The sequence below is a fragment of the Hippoglossus stenolepis genome, chromosome 12, assembly GCF_022539355.2.
Source record: "Hippoglossus stenolepis isolate QCI-W04-F060 chromosome 12, HSTE1.2, whole genome shotgun sequence".
Lineage (NCBI taxonomy): Eukaryota > Metazoa > Chordata > Actinopteri > Pleuronectiformes > Pleuronectidae > Hippoglossus > Hippoglossus stenolepis.
In genome coordinates this window covers 7026785-7046452 of record NC_061494.1, presented here as the reverse complement: position 1 = coordinate 7046452, position 19668 = coordinate 7026785, and the positions used below count along the sequence as shown (strand labels likewise).

At 42.3% G+C, this 19668-nt stretch overlaps 2 protein-coding genes across 2 annotated transcripts in view; one reads left to right on the top strand and one right to left on the bottom strand.

The window, feature by feature from the left end:
- The window catches only part of cdh23 (cadherin-related 23), a 158673-nt gene that overhangs the window by 130050 nt on the left and 8955 nt on the right, over positions 1-19668 (top strand). The window contains exons 38-51 of the mRNA XM_047342361.1: positions 12775-12996; positions 13082-13201; positions 13426-13606; positions 13695-13828; positions 14294-14503; positions 14669-14776; positions 15464-15566; positions 15905-16030; positions 16110-16313; positions 16542-17000; positions 17122-17238; positions 17338-17562; positions 18072-18241; positions 19010-19147. Of these exons, the coding sequence (XP_047198317.1) occupies positions 12775-12996; positions 13082-13201; positions 13426-13606; positions 13695-13828; positions 14294-14503; positions 14669-14776; positions 15464-15566; positions 15905-16030; positions 16110-16313; positions 16542-17000; positions 17122-17238; positions 17338-17562; positions 18072-18241; positions 19010-19147 (2517 nt within the window). The remainder of the gene's footprint in view (positions 1-12774; positions 12997-13081; positions 13202-13425; positions 13607-13694; positions 13829-14293; positions 14504-14668; positions 14777-15463; positions 15567-15904; positions 16031-16109; positions 16314-16541; positions 17001-17121; positions 17239-17337; positions 17563-18071; positions 18242-19009; positions 19148-19668) is intronic.
- vsir (V-set immunoregulatory receptor) lies at positions 235-11667 on the bottom strand. The gene is made up of 7 exons (XM_035172676.1): positions 11406-11667; positions 5292-5708; positions 4981-5031; positions 4779-4889; positions 4512-4539; positions 3564-3739; positions 235-1740 (listed from the first exon to the last, which is right to left on the bottom strand). The coding sequence occupies exons 1-7, from the start codon at positions 11485-11487 to the stop codon at positions 1703-1705; spliced, it is 903 nt and encodes a 300-aa protein (XP_035028567.1). The 5' UTR covers positions 11488-11667; the 3' UTR covers positions 235-1702.

The following is a 19668-nucleotide window of genomic DNA, read 5'->3' as shown; positions in this document are numbered from 1 at the left end:
CATCCAGCCCTCTGTCTCCTCTCATAAAATAAGATACTAAGATTGGTTTATCATTTTCTCTGCTCAATGCCAGTCTCCCTCTGGTGTGCACCATCTTACAGGCACGCAAGTGGAACAACCTTGTTCCAACTGTAATGGTTCCCTTGGCAGCAAGTGCACGACGTCCTTGTGTAGTGATAGTTTTGGAGACCCGCCAGTGGAAAGGACCGGTGATTTTATAAACTCGACGCAAGGTTTTAAGGTCTAAGAGCTTCACTTTATTTCCAAGCTACAACCAGGACAAGTTAAATGCAATATAGAGAGCAAACATGCTTTCACAGCATTGTTCTGCCTGTATGTCTAATACAAGCTTTTTACTGTATGAAACACACATACAGATACACTACTTGTGAAAATCTTCAACAGAAAAATAAATAAAATACATCATACCCTGTCCTATATACCTGCAACAGATCAAAAGAAGATGATTTCCGTTTAGATACCTGCTCAAATTTTACCTCAACATGAAAAAAACACCAGTGGTTTCACACAATCACTCAGACTTCTTTGATGGACTTTAATATGTATATATATGATGAACGTTTGGTTTTCATTTCAAGACCATTTTTTTATCAGACATGCTAAATTATATTTAGTTTGTAACAGTCTCATTGCACACAAAAAATAAGAATGAAGATTCATAGGCACATCCCAAAATAAATTTTTAAAATTACAAAATTATTCACAAAACATTAATAAACATTGTATTCTTATTCATCAAAATGTACACAAGCATGACTAACATTCATTAACAATTATCAGCAAGAACTGTTTTTTTCCCTAAATACTGTACTCACTGAAATGTTTAGCACCTAATGCATATACCTAAGGCCACTGTGAAGTGCTGTGGTTCTGAGAGTACAGGAAGGAAGGAGAGTATTTAAAGCAACAGAGCTGACAGTAACTGAGGTAGCAAAGAGGGAGGGGGTAAGAAGCTGAGGCCATTTGTGGGAGAGAAACAGTGTAATGCCATAAAACAACACATGTCCGTTTGTACAAGAATTTTGGTACTTTTCTGATGATTGAGCTTCCATCGGTTTGACACTATTACAACACTTTGTTACAGGGAACAGGGATGAGATGTCATTATCAGACATCCAGTTAAACTGTGTTGTTTTGGAGTCCCTGTCTGGTTTGAGATTTCTTATTAAATTAGCTCTGGAGTGAGACGTGTACACATGATGTACATATACTGACAGGGGGTCCTGGTCAGTATGTTCTTATATTTTACAAGGAACTGCCAAATTACACATGCAAGTTTGAACTGCACCAAACAACATGCCACCCCTGCATATCGCAGGACCTTCACCCTCAGCACTCTGGGTTCATCTCAAGCAGTGGGCCTCTCCAGACTGAGGCGCCTGTTGACCCACAAGCTGTTTGACAGTGTTTAGATGGAACGTAACACACAAACCCGGCCCCCCGCCACAACACAAGTGCTCACAAGCAATAGTTCGCTTTTGGCCTCCAGCTGTTGTTGCAGGTGGAAATAATTCGTTCCCTCCTGCGGTCCAGACAATATACAGATGACTCTCCTAGCAGAGGTTATTGTGAGACAGCTTACAGGGGCAACGTCGCTCTGAAGGCAGAGAGAAGAGGAAGAGAGTTGCAGGACTGTTTCCAGGCCAGCAGTCCGAGCAGTGAATGAGGTCTCACCCCCACTTTAAATCTGCAGGAAGTCTGGAGACTCAGCAATGGTGTCTGGAACAGAGAGACGTGCAGGTCAGTCAGAGCAAAGAAATAATAACAGGTCATATATCAGCCTGCACAAAAAATGCACTTTTCATGTCTTGTGCTGACATGGAAACTTCAATATGTGGGAGTTGGCTCATTTAAAATTTCACTTCCTGCCCAAAATGCAGACAGATGTTGACAAAAGACAGACGGCAGCATTTGTCTTTCCAAACCTCCTACTTCTTTGAAAAGTACAAAGGCACGCAAAGACTGATAGAGTTCACAGAATAAAATGTGTTTGGCTGGAAACCCGTTAAAAAGCGGAACAGGGCGGTCTTAAGTCTAAGTTGCGACACGTCAAAGATAACAGGGAACTGCTGCTGGTTAAATTCCGCTCTGTTTAAGGTCAGTGGACCAAAAAGATGAAGAGGAAAAGCTGAAGTGCTGCTTTTATCCATGTAACATGAAACCTCAAATGGGAAACCAGGCTCTGTACTCTGCATAACATTTGTAGACTAGTGTAAGAAATGACCTTTGGCAGGGAATTTCCGCTTTGACAAATGTGTATTCTTTTTTTAACGGTGTCATCAAGGTTTGTGGCTCCTTTCAGAGTAAAGGCAACGTTTTAATCTGAGAGGCCATCATTTACTTTAAGCAGAGGTTTTTCAAACATTTACCATAATCCTATATGTTGTGGCCCAGTTTTAGATTTAGTTTGTCAGTTCTCACATAAAGTATATTGTCAAAGGACAAGCTTCAATCAGTGTTTCTGAGACTTGTCCATGTTTGCTGAGTAAACTGTTCAAGGTCATATTAATGCATTTGAGATGGTTCAGAGTGGATTTTCAGTAAGCCTGCTTCTGTCCTTTGACTGTGTTTCCAGAAAAACGGGGCAATCCACTTCAGTATGCCTGGAATGTCTGCCCAGGTGCCCCGGGAATCGGTAGAAAAACACTCAGGATTGAACCCCTTCACCGTAACTAATGCTTCAATATTATTTCAAGTTGAGTCTGAGAGAACGGTCGAAGGGGCCATTAGAGTTAAATGAGAGTGCTGATGGGTGGAGAATGACGTGCGAGGGAGGAGAATAGAAGTATTCAGATGATGACAGCAAAAAGAGGTGGTTTCATTTGTGGGAAGAAATTAAAGTCCCTGCGCAGAATATTTTATTAATCACGTCAACTCAGCCCAGCTGTTTTGAGTGCGAGCGTGCACGACAGTATGAGTGTCTTTCCGCCAGCATCACACCGATGCAGGATGTTACAGCAAAAGCAAAGACACGGTTCCTCTGTGATTGCATCAGTCTTTTACTAAACTGATTTTGAAATAGGTTTGTTCCGAACTACGTGCTTGAGTAATATAGTTACATGCCACATAGGTATCAAACTTTAATGTGAAGGGAAGTAAATGGTTGCTGACGTAAAGTTCATATTTCTACAAAAACAATGAAGTTAGCTTAAAACGTCAAATCATTTTTGTACTGTTTTAAATTGAATACATGTCCAAAGGATTCTGTTTCATAGTGTCTCAAATTTTGGGAAATCGAGTTTGTAATTGATGTCCCCTGAGAGTGAGCTAACTCATACTCAGCTCTCTTTGTGTTCTGGGGCAGGCCAGATTAAGGTTTGAGAGAGGCCAGCGGGTAAAAGCTGAACAAAACAGATGGGTTAGATACCTGTATGTCTCAGCCTGTGCAGAATGATTTAGTGTTTTTCATCTGTAGACTGCTATTGTTTCCGATCCTATAATATGTCCCTTGTATCAATTTCTCTGTCTTGGCCTGAACATTGTGTTCCCTTTAGTGTAACCCGCCATTGTGTCGTCATGATGTATAGTTTTGTGTTTCCTACCCTCTATTGGGAAGAACACGTTCCCATGTGCAGGAGGAGAGAGAGGGGTTCCTGGTTCAGACAACAGGTGGCGTCCTGTCTCAGAGGACTGTCGGGCCATGATCTGAGAGACGGTGCGGGTCTTAATCTGTGGTGATCCCCCGAGAAACACTGGGTTCTCATGGCCGAGGGCCTCGCTGAATACACACACACACACACACAAGAAAGGGAAGCATATAGATGAGTAAGAAATTACCAAAATTACCCAATAAACGGTTGCAACACTTATGTGTTGCTCAACATTTAGAAGGCTTTTGGCTGTTGCTCCTATGTATTTCTTGCAGTAAGCGTGGCTTTAAACCCTGATGTCTATGGCTCTGTAATGGACTTTGAATAAGGTTTTCTGTTTATTTAATGGATGCAGAAAATGAATATTGTGAGCCATAAAGTTAACACGCCTGTTGTCGTAAACTCGCTGTTTGTTATTGACAACTTCACTTATGTCGATGATTCCGAGCTGCTGGTCACATTTGTATTCAAAGTTCATTCATATCCCGTCTCCAAATCGCACCAAATTCGACACCGCACTTTCTTCAGACCTTAACAATACAAATGCCAATAGTGAAGCCGATAAGATGAACGGTTCTAGAGATATGCGAGCCACATACAGACAGAGATAGATTTCTGGAATTAGTAGATAGATGTCTCTAAATTAAAGTAGTGATTAATCATTGATGTTTAAAGTTATATATAGATTTATAGAAAACAAATGTCCTTACAAATTACCAGCAGAGCTTTAACAACATCTAGTGTAATCAAGTTGTTTGGCAGAAACTACCTATTGTGAAAGAAACGATGTGACCACTGGATACTGGCAGAATATCCATGTAAACAATGTTATTATTCTAAAGTGCAGCTGTGAAGCTGATGAATGAGATCAGCTGCCCGGTAGAGTGTGGGAAAACTCACCTGTCCATCCTCACCAGCTCCTGTGCACCTGGAAGAGAGGAAACGGGAAATGGGCCATTGTGAATGAATTGAAACAGAGCGGAACACTACAGATACAAGCTGGATGTGATTCCTACTGTGTGAAATGCACTCAATCCACCTCAGTGACAGGAAATATGAGTCAGGCCAAACACTATGAGGGACCAAGTGTGAGAGATTTATATCTGATCCATAGAATCGACCTGGAAATGTGAGTGTGTGCGTGCGTGCTTGTTTGTGCATACATACGTCTGCTCGACTGGGCATTCTCCCTCTGTTTGTACACAAGCACCAGAATAAGAGGCAGAGAGAGCAGAGCCACGATGCAAGCTGCTATGGCCAAGGCCACTGGCACGGTGCCTGGGGAAGCAGCAGAGAGACTGAGAGTTAAATAAATGAAATAACTGGCCAGCCATCAATTGGCCATGAAGCCTTGAATAAGGTGATGTACCTCCAGATGGTGTGGGATCCCAGACAGTGCAATTTTGAGGTCCATTTCTCCCTGGAAAAAGATTGAATGCATTACCTCTCTCATCCAGTATATCACAGTAAATAGCTTGTTTAACACAACAGTGTCTGCTCATAGAATATGACATTTAGGCACATAGTTGTCAACTACAGTGGGTAATTCAACATCACATAGATTTAGGGGGAACTAACATACTGATCTTGTCCTACTTGCAACAGACATGTTAAGTTAATGCCTTCCCCTGTTAGTTAATCAAATTCTATTTTCACATTCACAGTAAAATATTTACTTACGTGGTGTAACTTGGAGGAGAATGTGACTGTGGGGTTTCTGCAGCAGGGAGGGATGTTTATTTACCACCTGTATATCTAGGACCATGCAGCAGTAGCGGCCCTGGTCAGCGTGGGTCACGTTCTGCAGAACCGCCCAGAAAATCTGCTCCGAATATCCAAACTGCAACCCTGCCGGCAAGCTGTGGTTGCCATGGGGATGACCGCCGAAGGTAGTGTGGCGTGGGCCCTCCTTTCCCGAACAGTGCTGATCACTATGGGGCGTGAAAAGCCAGCTGCGCCTCAAGATATCAGTGTTGTGCAAGGCAGCACCTCTCTGGGCGCACACCAGTTTGGCGGTTGCACCCTCGGGACAGGTGTAGTAGAGGTGGGGGGCAGAAATGACCATTGTGGAGTGGCCATGGAACGACTCCCCATTGGCTGGAGAAAGAAAGCAAATATGGAAAAATACTGTTAGCACATACATAGTTTATCGCAACTGTTCTCAAGTTAGAGTCAGTCCTTCCTTTTCTAAACATAACCTCAAACCAGCTCCACCAATCTGTAACCTTGAAGCTTCAGGTTAGAAATGATGCGGTTTGTGGCTGTCGCTGTGGTTCGGGTTGAAGTCTGCCAGTTTCCTTCGGACATAGCTGGGATTTGTTTACTGTGGAAATTATGGGAAGTGCATGAGAAGCTCAACCCAGGGAACACAAATAACATGATGACAAGAAAAAAAAGTGTATTTTTAGTTAAGTAAATATTACAGTCACATGTTTGGTTTATTATGATGGCAGTAGCAGAATTTCATATTCAGTAGGGACATGATACATTACATACAACTAGGATACAACTTTTATTTGTATTTGTTTTGTGATATAATTTAATTTTGAATAATGTAGAAAACCTAATGAAGGTGCATCAACAATATCCCAGCTTTCTTTCAATTTAGTTGTATATTGGTTTACAGTTATAGTTTAAAAAGGTTATAGGCCTGATATCCAAATGTTATATATACAACCATGCAAGTTGAAGGTTAAATCACAGATCTTTTCAAATGGTTTTGCAGCTGAAATTGAGTAGGATTAAGTTCCGGCCCGGCACCACCTGTCATAACATAGATAACCACAGTACCAATGTAAAATTAATTTAAAACCACTGTCCAATATTTTCCTAGCTCTATTTGTGCACACTACATGCTTCCTGGATTTTAAGCACATTCAGACAGCCGCATCTTCCGTGTTCTTTATTTTTGTGGGAGTTACATCTCGAGATCCTCTTGGACAGCTAAAGCGAGAGAGTCAATTGCCAATGCATAAATGTTATGTTAAGGTTGTGTAGAAATCTGACTGATGTCTTGTTAAATCACTGCTTACACCACTTTTGTGACTGTGGTGAGATAGCCCTTTCTTTCTCATAGGACTGTTCACTGACACGGATCCTCCACATAACTTAATGTACATTCTTGAAACTGAAAAGACAGCTGTGAGATGTTTCTTTATATGTTGCATTAGACCTTCTTCTTCTCTCACCCTCAAACGAATATGTTTAACCACATCCTGTTCTCACTTTACTGCAGCAGTGGTGCACACGAGTAGAAACACTCTTTAATGTTTGCTCTGAATGATTATTTCACTGCAGTAACACAACATAACAAACATATTGTCAGGCTCAGCAGCCTGAAGCCACAATCTCAGCCTCACAAAAAACATAATATTGCAAACTCAACATTATCTATTCAATGCATCCTCACTACGCAGCAACGGTACAGCATCGACACACTTAAATAATGACTCCCATGTAACCATCATGTAAACTACCAGAACAACTTTTACTCCACTCAAATAGATTATTCCCATTCTTTGTAAAGGTTTGCTGTGTGGGATTTTGCAATGCAAAGACAGGAAGCTTGTGTGTGTGTGTGTGTGTGTGTGTGTGTGTACTGCAGCAAAAGAGAACTATACATGCAACAGTGTATTGCATTGATCACAGATTTCACAGTGCATGCATGCGTGTTTGTTGAGGGTAACTGGTCAGTGCCAGGATTTAAGGAGTGGACTTCCTTCCTGACTCGTCCCAACACGCGAACACAACTCACTCTGCTCCTCCTGTGTGGCTCCTTACTATTCTCAGAAGGGCTCCGCAGCTGCTGCTGCTGCTGCTGCTGCACAGCTTCTCATTGGCTCAAAATTTCAAGCAGGCTGCACCCCTAATTTCCCAGTTAGCAACAATGCCACTGGATGTGTTTCCCATCTACTGTCAAAGGCAAAACACATGCACTGTTACAGATTTGCTAGCCCCTTGCTAGGTGTTAAAACACATAGGGAGCTGGGGAAGCAGCTGTGTGATTCCAAACCAATGGGGGGTCAGATGTTTCGCCATGCACTAGTCTTTTGGGTCAGCTACAATATAAATGAGGAAGCACATAAATAGTTTTAGTCTAAATGTCAAAACCTTGATGTGATTGGTTTACACTCTGTGCTGAGTAAGAAACACAGTAGCTGACCAGCCAGTGACCTTTCCTTTTTCATTATCTGTGCATGTTTGTATACACAGTGTGTGTGTGTGTGCATCCTGCGCATGCATGTTTCACACAGAGTGCGATGTATACGTGCCACGTTCCTGGGTGGGCAGCTGAACTCTTCACTGGCCCATTGTGTGTTCGGAAAAGCAATAGGAAGAGCAGGGAGGGTGATTAAAGTGAAACTGTTGCCCCTGTAGCTGTTCCTGTCTGTTTGGTGGGACAATAGGAGGGGAAGTCCTTCTCCTCTCCTGTTTCACACTCGCCCTGCCTTCCTCTGCCCTTCTTTCTGACAACTATTCCCCAGTTTCTCTGGTCTTACTCACCCTGTAGATTTCTGCCAAATATGCATTTACCTTGCAGATTAAAGAGCCAAAATGTGATTGACTGCTGGGCTGGGATAACGCACTGACATGACCAGACCTCACTAAAGGACTCTTAGAGACAATGAGTATGATCTTTTAGCATTCGTCTTTGGTGCCAATTGGGTGGTGTTACTACAGTGTCAGCACTATCTGAGCTTGATGTGGTTGCAACCACAGGTAAAAACAGACAGCACACTCTGCTCTCTCTGGCACATACAGGGTTTCCTTCATATGTAAACCAGACATCTGTGTTTTGGCTCGATTATATATCTAAGTTTCCTCCTTTGATTTCTGTTCTCAGGATCCTGATAGCCCCCGAGGGCCAAGAAACAGGCCCTCTTTGTTTTAACCCTGGATGCCACCTGTTAAGGACATGTTTGCCTTTGACAGCCAGCTTTCTTTTTCCCATTCAGACATGCAGCATATATAGCTTTTTCTGTGTTAATTAATCATGTCTTCATTTCTGCACCAGCTACTTAGACTATCTGAGTATTTCAGTTTTTCCATCCTTCTGTATTACAAAGATCCTAACAGAACACAGATTACTGGTCACACCCTACTGGTTAATCTGGTATCCTTTCACTTGCACAAAGTCTCTACCTGTGTTTGTAAAAGTGCTGCTTCCCCGAACACACACACCTCAGACTCCACCCTTTTTCACACCCGCTGTAATGGTAATGATGAGCCCATTACAGGGTGTTGATGAAACCAGCAGGAGGATCCCAGATTAGCCCATCAACACACACACACACACACACACACACACACACACACACACACACACACACACACACACACACACACACACACACACACACACACACACACACACACACACACACACAGAGAGAGAAAGTGGAGAGTTTCAGTTGAAGCCTCTATTGTACTGATGCTTCAGGCATCTTCTCATCAGTAGGAAGTGTTAACTGTGGAATTTGAGACACTTCCTGCTCATAAAAGGAAGTGGTTAGTCAGTGATGTAGGTAATCATGTTCATGGATCTCATCATTTTTTATTATTTACTGAGGCAACATATGCAAACTATTTAATTAATGTACTGTATTTAATCCAGGAATCTTCCACTTCATCTTCCTCTAAATTGTCTTCATAAAGTTAGCTCTGTGACTAAAGGGTTGTGTCATCGCAGCTTCGTAAGCACATTTACAACATAATTACAGCAGAGTTTCTTCATTTCACTGTCATTTTGAAAGTGTAAATTGGTCTTTTTATTGTGTTGAAACAGTGAAAGAGCGATTATGACATAATTTTGACAAAATTACTTAAATATCCACTAGCTCACCTGCTTCCTCTCTCACTGGGTTGTTCCGGTTTTGCACTTTACAGCTGCATTGTTGTCCTGTTTCTTTTGAAGTTAAATGTTTTAGAGCTTTACAAACTAAAGGACATTATGTTATTGCTGTGACTAGAAGCTGAGTCATGGCTTTATCAGTGGTGGTCAATGCTGTATCCTTGAGCCTTGTGTGGAAGACAAATCGTCACTACAAGTATGAAGGTCCCTGGATTTTTTTTGACTCATCGTTCTAAATGTTCATCTTCGACTGTTTGTCAGACCTTTAAAAAGGTTATACCCTCAAAAAGGAGAGAAGAAGGGAGCACCCCCTCCTCCACCGTCTCCTTATTGCTCATGCACCATGTTCCCACACAGCTGCTGCACGTCAACATACAGGCCTGTTCTTGTCGATGAGCCTGACCCAGGAAGCCATTTTTAATTGCTGGATCCTACTAATGATTTATTCATTTAGGACAGGGGGGAATCAATGCAGGACACCAGCTCAGACACAACAGGAGGAGAAAGTAGTCGGCCCAGAGATGGAGGCTTTTGATTGACCAGTTCTGACCGTGTGGCATTGTCCTTCCATGCTTATCTCGACTGAGCGGAAACACAGCACTGATTATTGTGTTTATCTCAAGATATGTTTAGGGGAGGAGGAACCCATTATTGCTGGTGGCACAAACAGCTGTTTTCATCAGAGGCTGAAAGGAAGGAAACCTCTAAACAAAGAAGAGTTCACTGGGTTGAAGGGACACATTAGACTTTAGGAGCTTTTTTATTGGAGCTGTGAAGTTTTGTGGGACTAAATCAAAGGCTTTAAACCCGGGCAACACATTTTACTTTATTTAATATGTTGAATATATCTCTTATTTTCCATTTGAAACATGAACATGTTGAGAATTTTGGTTGGATTTGAGTCACCCTGAAAGTTCGGTCAACATCACTTGTGGATTTTCGACAGATTTATCATGTGAGTTCATCTAAACAGACCAAATCCAAAAGTCAAAAACTGATAACCTCTGCGAGGTTTCAGTGTTTGAAGTGAGGCCCTCTGCGCCCTGGAGGCAACAGCTGCTTCTCCTCTCTCCTCCAAAGTCAGATGCCGACAAGCTCTCAAACCATGCCTTGAAAAAAATGTCTGCACTTCATCACAGCTCCGATGTCAACAATCGAAAATTAAATGAAAAAGATCCAGTAAATGTGTTGTTAAGTAAATGTGGGTTACTTAACTGATAGTTCATCAAACTCTTCCTGCACACGAGGGCTGGCTTCCTTACTACCATTTCTGATGAGACTTTTTTTTTTTCACAGTTTCAAATTAGCCAGACATTTCCTGGTCATTTTCAGACGTGCCACTATAAAAACATTAAGGCCCACTCTGCAGTTGGGGGTTATGTTATACAGGGTGGGTTTAAAATGGATTTACAGTTAGCTTTATCCCCCAGGGAGGGGCTTTAACACAGCTTCACACCAGATGTTCCCTCTCCAAACAACAACAGCAACAAACCAAAGTCTGGAGACACATGAAACTGTTCCCTACAACTAGTTTTTACTGAGACAAGGATAGACGTGCAGCTGTTTCTGAAAACCATTAAATAAAAAATACATAAAAAACTAAAACAAGTTAAGACCATGGAGTACCAAAGATATAGCCTGAGGTCTGTTAATATTACATGAATGTATATCACAGGGTTTACATCGGTAAAAAAGAAACTTGATAAACAATTCAACAAATGACCTTCTCTATTACAGCCTTGTTATGTCTCTGTGCACTTTGGTTTTTATCAACACAAACTTACAGAATCACTTTACTCCACTTTTCACTAATAAAACTGTGTTTTCCATCAGTCTCTGAGTTTGTCACTCAAAAGAAAAGTGTGATCATGTTGCCACACTTCCTGGTCGGGGGGATGAAACCTCAGGTCTGATGGTGGATGTGTGGATGTGAGTGGTCTTACCTGCAGAAAACAGAGCGGAGCAGAGCCACACCACGAGCTTCATCCTGCTCAGTGCTGAGCGACACAGTAATCCCGCTTCCATCGTGTCTCTGTGTGCAGCCGCAGAGAAACAGAGCTGTGTTCAAACGTCTTCTCCCTTCACTCAGAGACGAGGCGGATAGTCTCAGCGTTGAGCAGAGAGTTTGTTGACGGACTCTTGTCTCTGTCTAACTTCACTTGATCCTCCTGAACTTTGCAGCGCGGATGCAACAAGAACAAGCCCGTAGTGAGAACCGCTCCTCCCCCGCTGTCACACTCCTCTGTCTGACCCCACCCCCCAGGACCGAGACTGTGGAACAACCAGTCCCCACAACTTTATTTAACCTTTTATACCCTGTAATCTGCATATTATCTTTTGGGATTAAAACCATTATAAATATTAGTTTGATTTAGAGTTTATTCAGAAATGTTGGTTTACTTTTTTTTTTTTAATCCTGCCCCAGTATGAGTCGCACAAAGAAGTCATTGGATCATACACTTTCCACATATTGTGTGTTTGTATGTTCCATTATGTCCATACAAGTACTCCTTGTTTATTCCTGCTCTATTATTGTATTATTACTTTATTTATAGTTTTGTAGTACTAGTATCTGTAGTTATTGCTTCTTCTTTATTTACTACTCACTTTACTACCCTTTTTGGTAATGGAGCTTCTCTACAAAGATTTTTCACTCGTTTGTGTTGTAAACGGTTTGACAAATATCTTGAATCTTCCAATAATACAGCCTGATAAATCCTTTTTATTATATGGTTAATGTCCATATCTTTCCAACCCTGATGGCTTTCTGTTAACCATTAGATTTTTTTCCAAGCTAAAACAGAAGGGATCTTTTCTCAGGATTGACAAAACTCCTCCAGACCGATATAAAAGTGACTCATGTGCAAAGTCACTGCCCTTCACTGTTTGGCTTGGTTTGTATATCCAAATGAAATTGGTTACAGTGGATTAGCATATATTATATCAGGTTAAGCTGCTGTGATGTTTGGATAATCAGTTGTTAGATGATCCACCTTTTAGTATCACTGGAAGGGAAACTCAGATCATTGACTGGTGCGGCAGCAACACTCAACCTTTAATTCTTTATGCTACTTTAACTTCTGATTATGTATGAGAATCTGTCAGTGGTTCGACAAAGTGGTTTCCTTTAGGATGCACTCATGTATTTATGCATCTTTACTTACATTTAATGGTTTGCCTTTTTTCCCCCCAGAGTGAGTTGATGAAATGACTCAGACTCAGAGCTGGCACAGATGTTGTACAGTTTAACACAGTCAGTCGTAACTAGTAGGTGCAGCTGTAAAAGTCTTTCTCTGGCTGTTTCTGTCACAGACCTCAACCACCATCAATGTCCACATTGTGGATGAGAACGATAACGCCCCAGAGTTTCCTGAGGAGGAGTATGTCACCGTGCTGAGCGAGGGACCGGACACAGTGGGTGCCACCATCGCCACGGTAACAGCCATCGACCCAGATGAGGGTCTGAACGGCACCTTGCGATATGCGATCGCTCATGGCAACCTGATCCAGACCTTTCATATCAACAGCATCACGGTACGACATGGACACCAGCACACTGTGGTGTTACACACATCAGAAAACAACATGTTGACCACCTGTGTATGATGTGTGTGTTTAGGGAAGAATCACTGCTGTGAAGGAGCTGGACTTCGAGATCAGCAATGGACACTATGCACTGGTTGTCACAGCAACGGACCAGAGTCTAAACCCTGCTCTTCGTTTGACATCCAGCACAACAGTAATGATACAAATAGTATACTTTTTCAAAGTTCTCAAAGTGATCTCTTCCAAAGTGATCTCTTCCTTTCAAATATATGTGGTTTAAACTTATCACAAGAATCCAGTGCTTGTCACTGACAAAGGAAATTATTTAACAACTTAAAAAAAATATTTCAATTGATAAATATATACTTCTCCTCTCTGTTGATGAATGTGTTAAAAATGTCCTTCCTCCCTTTTTAGGTGCTCGTCAACGTCCTAGATGTGAACGATGTGACGCCAACTTTCTCCAAAGCCTATGAGGGACCCTTCGAGGTCACTGAGGGCCAGCCAGGACCTCGGGTCTGGACACTCAGAGCCAGTGATGAAGACTCTGGACTCAACGGCAAAGTGGAGTACAGCATCACCGGTGGAGACCACCAGAGTGAGTACCGCACTGTTTTTCTGTGTGGATAGTGATATATTATTAAATCCTGTACCTCTGAGCCTCTTTTTGTCTTTCTCTTTGTCAGATGAGTTCATGGTCTCTCCAGTGGAAGGTGAGCTGCGGGTGAGGAAGGATGTGGAGCTGGACAGAGAGACCACAGCCTTCTACAACATCACTGTCACAGCCCGAGATCTGGGCACCCCGTCTCGCAACAGCTCGGTGGGTCTTTAAACACAAATATTAACAGTTAGGATCTTCAAGCTTCACTTCACTCCTGTGCTGTAATTTGGCTTGCATGGACAATTACTGCATACTGAACTGTTTGATTACCAACAAATGAATAACTAATACCACTTTCACAAACTATACTCCTCTACCAGATCCACAATCTTCACATGGTAGTTAAACCTAAACAGTTCATCTTTAAAAGGAGCCTTGGAGCTCAACATGATGTGTTGATTTAACAAAGTGTTTGGCACAGGTCGTAATTTTACATGTTTGTGTAATTAAAAATGTGACAGCAACTTATTGACAAATATTTTTGTGGGGTTTTTTGAGAATTATTTTGTTCCAAATGCCTTTTTTTTTCTCACACTTATTAAAAACAGGCCATGTAAATGAGGCATAAAACTTAACCGTAACCTATCATGAACCACTAATGTTACCTCTGACTGGTTTCTTCAGGTGGTGGTGGGGGTCCAGGTCCGAGACATCAACGACAACGACCCGATTCTCCTGAACCTGCCTTACAACACCAGCGTTAGCGAGGGCGCCTCCATACACACCTCTGTGGCCAGAGTCCAAGCACGTGACGCGGACAGCGGACGCAACGCACTGCTCACTTATAACATCACCGCTGGCAACCAGGACGGAGCCTTCTACATCAATGACACAGTGAGAGAAATGGATGTGGTTTTAGCAGAAGGAAGGTTGAAAAGATGAATTATGTAGTATGACAAGGTTGTACCCGCAGTTAATTTGTGATGAAACATATTGTTATATTAATAATGGAACTCTCAGCACACACATGATTCGGTTCCTCCTCTCTGTATCTCTCAGACAGGTGTGGTGCAAGTGAACAGGCCGCTCGACAGAGAGCGAGTGGCTGAGTATCGACTCACCATCACTGTCAAAGACAACCCTGAGAACCCTCGCATCGCTCGCAGGGTAAACCCTTTCTACTGTTCACCCGTTTCCACACAGGCAGTTCACATAAAGTCCACTGAAACAATCAGAAAAATCACTGCCAGTGGCATCTTGAATTTTTAGGCTCAAGATGTAACAATTCCTACAAAATCTTTTATCATAACGTGAATTTAGCCAACATGTCATTGCTTTAAGTCGATAAATACACATTACTCATAAAATGTGAAGGATATTCTGCTGATTTTCCACAGCAGAAGCTAATTTCAGAAAATTATTTAAAAAATCTACATTACTTTATTGGACAATTCTGTCCTTACCTGTCCTATCTTTAAGCAATGTTGTGGTTTCTGGCATTATGTTCCATATCATACTCACAATAATCCAACACACACAATTTACTTTGAATGACAGAATGAGAATCAACAACAATGTGGTTGTGAAGTTTTTTCTCTCAAAGCTCCAACGTGTTTGTTTCATCTTTGCAAAAGTTGAGAAACTGTTTTAGCTGAGAGCTGCAAACAAGTGAACTGTCTGCTCTGTGAAAACAGCTTATTATTCTCCACTGTGGTGAGGTGCTGTGAAACAGTTTGTGGGCTGATTAACTTCTTCTTTCTTCCCCACTAACATTCTCACCTTCATGCTATGTCACCTAATCCATTCCTACCACCATTGTTTCTTTATCCCCCTCTTTTTTCCCCACTTCACCAGGATTCAGACCTGTTGGTGATCACCATTCTGGATGAGAATGACAACAGGCCCATATTCACCAGGACCAGCTACAGGGCTGAAATCACTGAGAACTCTGCAGCAGGTACAAACCAAGCTAGTGTGGCTGTCACCTTATGTCAGAGCACTGAGTTGAAAAAACACTGTCTGCAACACTGTCTGCTCTACTTCCTGCCCTCGTTTGCATATGGCTCATTTTAGTGTTTTTTCACTTTGAATGTTGAGAGGGGAGATGACGTTTGTGTTGTTGTCAAGAACTCAAAGGAAGATGCAGTGAGCATCATAGAGTCATAAACTCTGTATTTTATCAGTTATCAAACTGGTAGGAGACACATCAACAGGTGCCAAATGAAAAAAAGAAAGAAATCAAAACCTGATCCTTTTACCACTCCTGTCACCTCTTTGTCTCTGCCCGTCCTGTAGGCAGTACAGTAACAGTGTTGAATGGGCCCGTTCTGGCTCAGGATAAAGACATCGGACCTAACGCTGTCATGAAGTATCTCCTGCTGGGAGCAAGAGTGGATCTCTTTACTGTGGATGCCAATACTGGTAACATTATGACTCCTCAGGAAGCACACACAGAGGAAACCTGCAGTGCAGCTGGTAATGTCTCTGTATCTGCCTCCAGGTCTGATTCTTGTGCGTCGGGGGGCCAAGTTGGACCGCGAGGCCTTTCAGGAGCCTCGTGTCGAGCTGTTTCTGGTTGCGGAGGACATAGGAGGTTTGAACAGCAGCGTCCCTCTGACAGTTACCATCCTGGACCAGAACGACAACCCTCCTGTCTTCAGTCCATCCAGTTTCAGTGTTCGACTCCCTGAGAACAGCCCCACTGGTGCGTGGATTGTGCCCAAATGATCTGTGTGTAGTCGTGTGCTGGGAGGAATATGACTTATATATAATCACTGACAAGAAAAGTATAGGTAATTCCCATTTAAAGTCCCATCCTGTGATTATCTACACTTAGATTAGGGTCAGGGTTAAAGGCTTTACATGTTCACAATCATACAAGCCTGTTCATGCTTGTTTGTTTGCGTCTCGCTCATTACTCTGTGTGTTTCAGGTGTGGTGGTGACTCAGCTGTCCGCCACTGACGCTGACTCCGGCTCTAATGGCTGGCTCATGTACCGTTTGGAAAGCGGTGCTCAGGACCGTTTTGTGGTAGACCCGCTCTCCGGTGCTGTCTTGGTAGGCAACAACACCCTCGACAGAGAGGAGCGTGGTTCCTACCGCCTGGTTGTCATGGCAACAGATCGTGGCACACCCCCTATGTCGGGCACTGCCACCCTGACAGTCATCTTGGATGATGTAAACGACTCACGGCCCCGCTTTACAGAGCCCTTGACCATGATAAGCGTCAATGAGTCCACACCACCTGGCGTTGTGGTGGCCACGCTGACCGCTGAGGACCAAGATCTGCATCCTCGGCTGGAGTATTACATCATCTCAGTGGAGGCAAAGGATGATGGGAACAACCCAGTGGAGGGCCTGCAGGAGTCTTTCGGCATAGATTTACACACTGGTGAGTCATGGAGCTTACCCACCTTTAATATCTTGGTTTAGAAAGCCTTTTAGTCAATACATTGATTAAATATGCTCTTACTTTTGGTACAATAATTATATGTGTTTCTTTAAAATTTCAGGGGCAGTGTTTGTACGCAACCCGATAAACAGAGAGCAGGTAGCTACGTTTGAGATCATTGTGTCTGTACATGACAATGCTAGTGATGTCATCGACAAGTCAGGGAGCGTTCCCAACGGTGAGTTCATTCCCCAAATCAAAACTTATCTTCAGTTTTATTTATATTAACGTATTTACACCCTGTCTCTCTTCTCAACACGCCGCTCTCTCTTCTCAGCGAGGCTAACCATCAACGTGTTGGATGTAAATGACAACGCTCCTCGTTTCCGGCCTTTCGGCGTTTCCAACTTCACAGAGAAGATTTTAGAAGGAGCTCAGCCGGGCACAACACTGCTGTCAGTGTCAGCTGTGGACCCCGATAAAGGTCCCAACGGCCAGGTCATCTACCAGCTGCTCCACTTGCCCCGAGGGGGATACGTTAGACTGGAGGACCCCTCTGTTGGTATGACCCCTATAGCAACAAGCTGCTGAAGGCCGCAGATCACAAACTCTCAAAATAACCAAAGTTACATTTAGTTTGATTTCATATGTATAGCGTTATTCTTTTCTTATTGCCATGCTGATTTAGAGCAGGTGAATCCAAACCATAAATGGAGCGACATTTGCCAGCTAGTTCAGGGATTTAACTTGAGCGTTGCTCTAATCATGTGACATGCTTCACCCTTCACAATTCTCTGTCATACACACCCTCCTAATGCGGAGTCTGCTGCCCTGTGTCAGTATCCCTGCCCGTTGATTCACCATCTCCACACCCCAGCAACCACTTGTAGGCTCTGACAGAGGGGTTAAAGATATTAGCTCACCACTCCCCATTCTATCAATGTAATCATATATTGAGAAGTGATGAAGTCGATGCCTAGAAGCCAAACTCTAACTATATTATGCTGCTGCAATAAACATTTCAAACATGAGTTGTCTGACTGAACTGTCACTGTGTTAATAACCTTTCAGGTAAGATTGTGGCCAATCAGACGGTGGATTTCGAGCAGGTACAGTGGCTGAATTTCACGATCAGGGCCCGGGACCATGGAACTCCTCCCAGAATAGCTGAGCTTCCAGTTTATCTGCGCATCGTGGACGTCAATGACAACAACCCTGTCTTCCTACAACCTTCATATCAGGTACTGAACAGATTGTTAAGAGACAAATGAGCAGGAATGTATACTACACATATATATATATACTTTCTGTGCTGTTTTATTTGATGAGATACGTATTTTTTAAGATTTATTATTGGAGCACCTCCCACTTTTTATTCTATGTCAAGTAGTTTTCATGCATCCGTGCTGGCAACAGCCAGTGGCCCGAAACATTATGTTTTCGAGTTATCTGTCCGTCCGTCCCATTCTTTTGAACACGTCTCAGGAACGCTTCTGTGGAATCCTCTAACTTGGTACAAACCTTTACTTGGACTCATGGATTAATTTATATGATTTTGGTGGTCAAAGGTTAAAGTGACAGTGACTTCACAAAACATGTTTTTGTCCTCTTTAACATTATTTGTCAAGTCTGCTTTTGGGAATTTCTTCCAACTTTTAACCAGTTGTTACTTAGACACAAAGATTAATTGATTATATGTAATCTGTTAAAGGTCATGGTGACCTCATGGGTCTGGAAAAAAATTTATGTAGATTGAAACTGCAGTGGTTGTTGGAGGCATAATAACCACCGTGCAGTAATTCTAGTTTCATGTGAAATATTGGGAATATGGAGAATATTGCAGTTCAAACGGTTAACTCAACTTTAGGTCAGTAGTGTAGCATATGAATTAGTTCATATATCCTTTAGATAGTTTAGTTTCCACTTATTTGGTTTGACAATATAATCTAAGAACAATCTTTTTCTTTCAGTGTCTCTGAGCCAAAGTGTTTGTTTATCTATGTTTGTAGGAGCCTGTGTTTGAAAACGTGAACCTGGGCACCACCATAGTTCGTGTCAGTGCTACAGACGCTGATTCTGGCCTCTTTGCTGTCATTGAGTACAGCCTGGTAGACGGAGAGGGCAAGTTTGCTATCAAACCATCTACTGTAAGTTTACCCGTACATCAACACAGAGAGTTCTTAAATAACTGCACTCTGTTTCTTTTACTTTACTAATGATAATTTCTAACAAAATCCGAATTTATAACAATCTCATTATTCATGACTGAAGAATGTTTGCTTCTTTCAGGATATTTATAGAGAGTTTGCTAATCCATTGCTTGAGATTTTGCCAAAAAGGCCAAAACAAAGAGGCTCATAATCTTTAAAGCACAGTATCCACATGTGAACAAAGTCCACAGACATTTCTTTTTTGATGAAGATTTACTGACAGGTAAGAAGTGATCTGCATTCAGGCGTCATTAAGCGTTTTCTCTCCCAGCAGTGCTGGGTGTCAACACAGAAAGGAATCCAACTTGGAAATGAAAGTTTAAACAAAGAATTTGAATGTGATCAAATACGACCTGAATAATTTAACCCCATTGCTCCATTTCTGTCACATACACACACACACACCGAATAAATGTCTTGATCTAACCATCACTCCCCTCAGTAGTTGTACTTCCTTC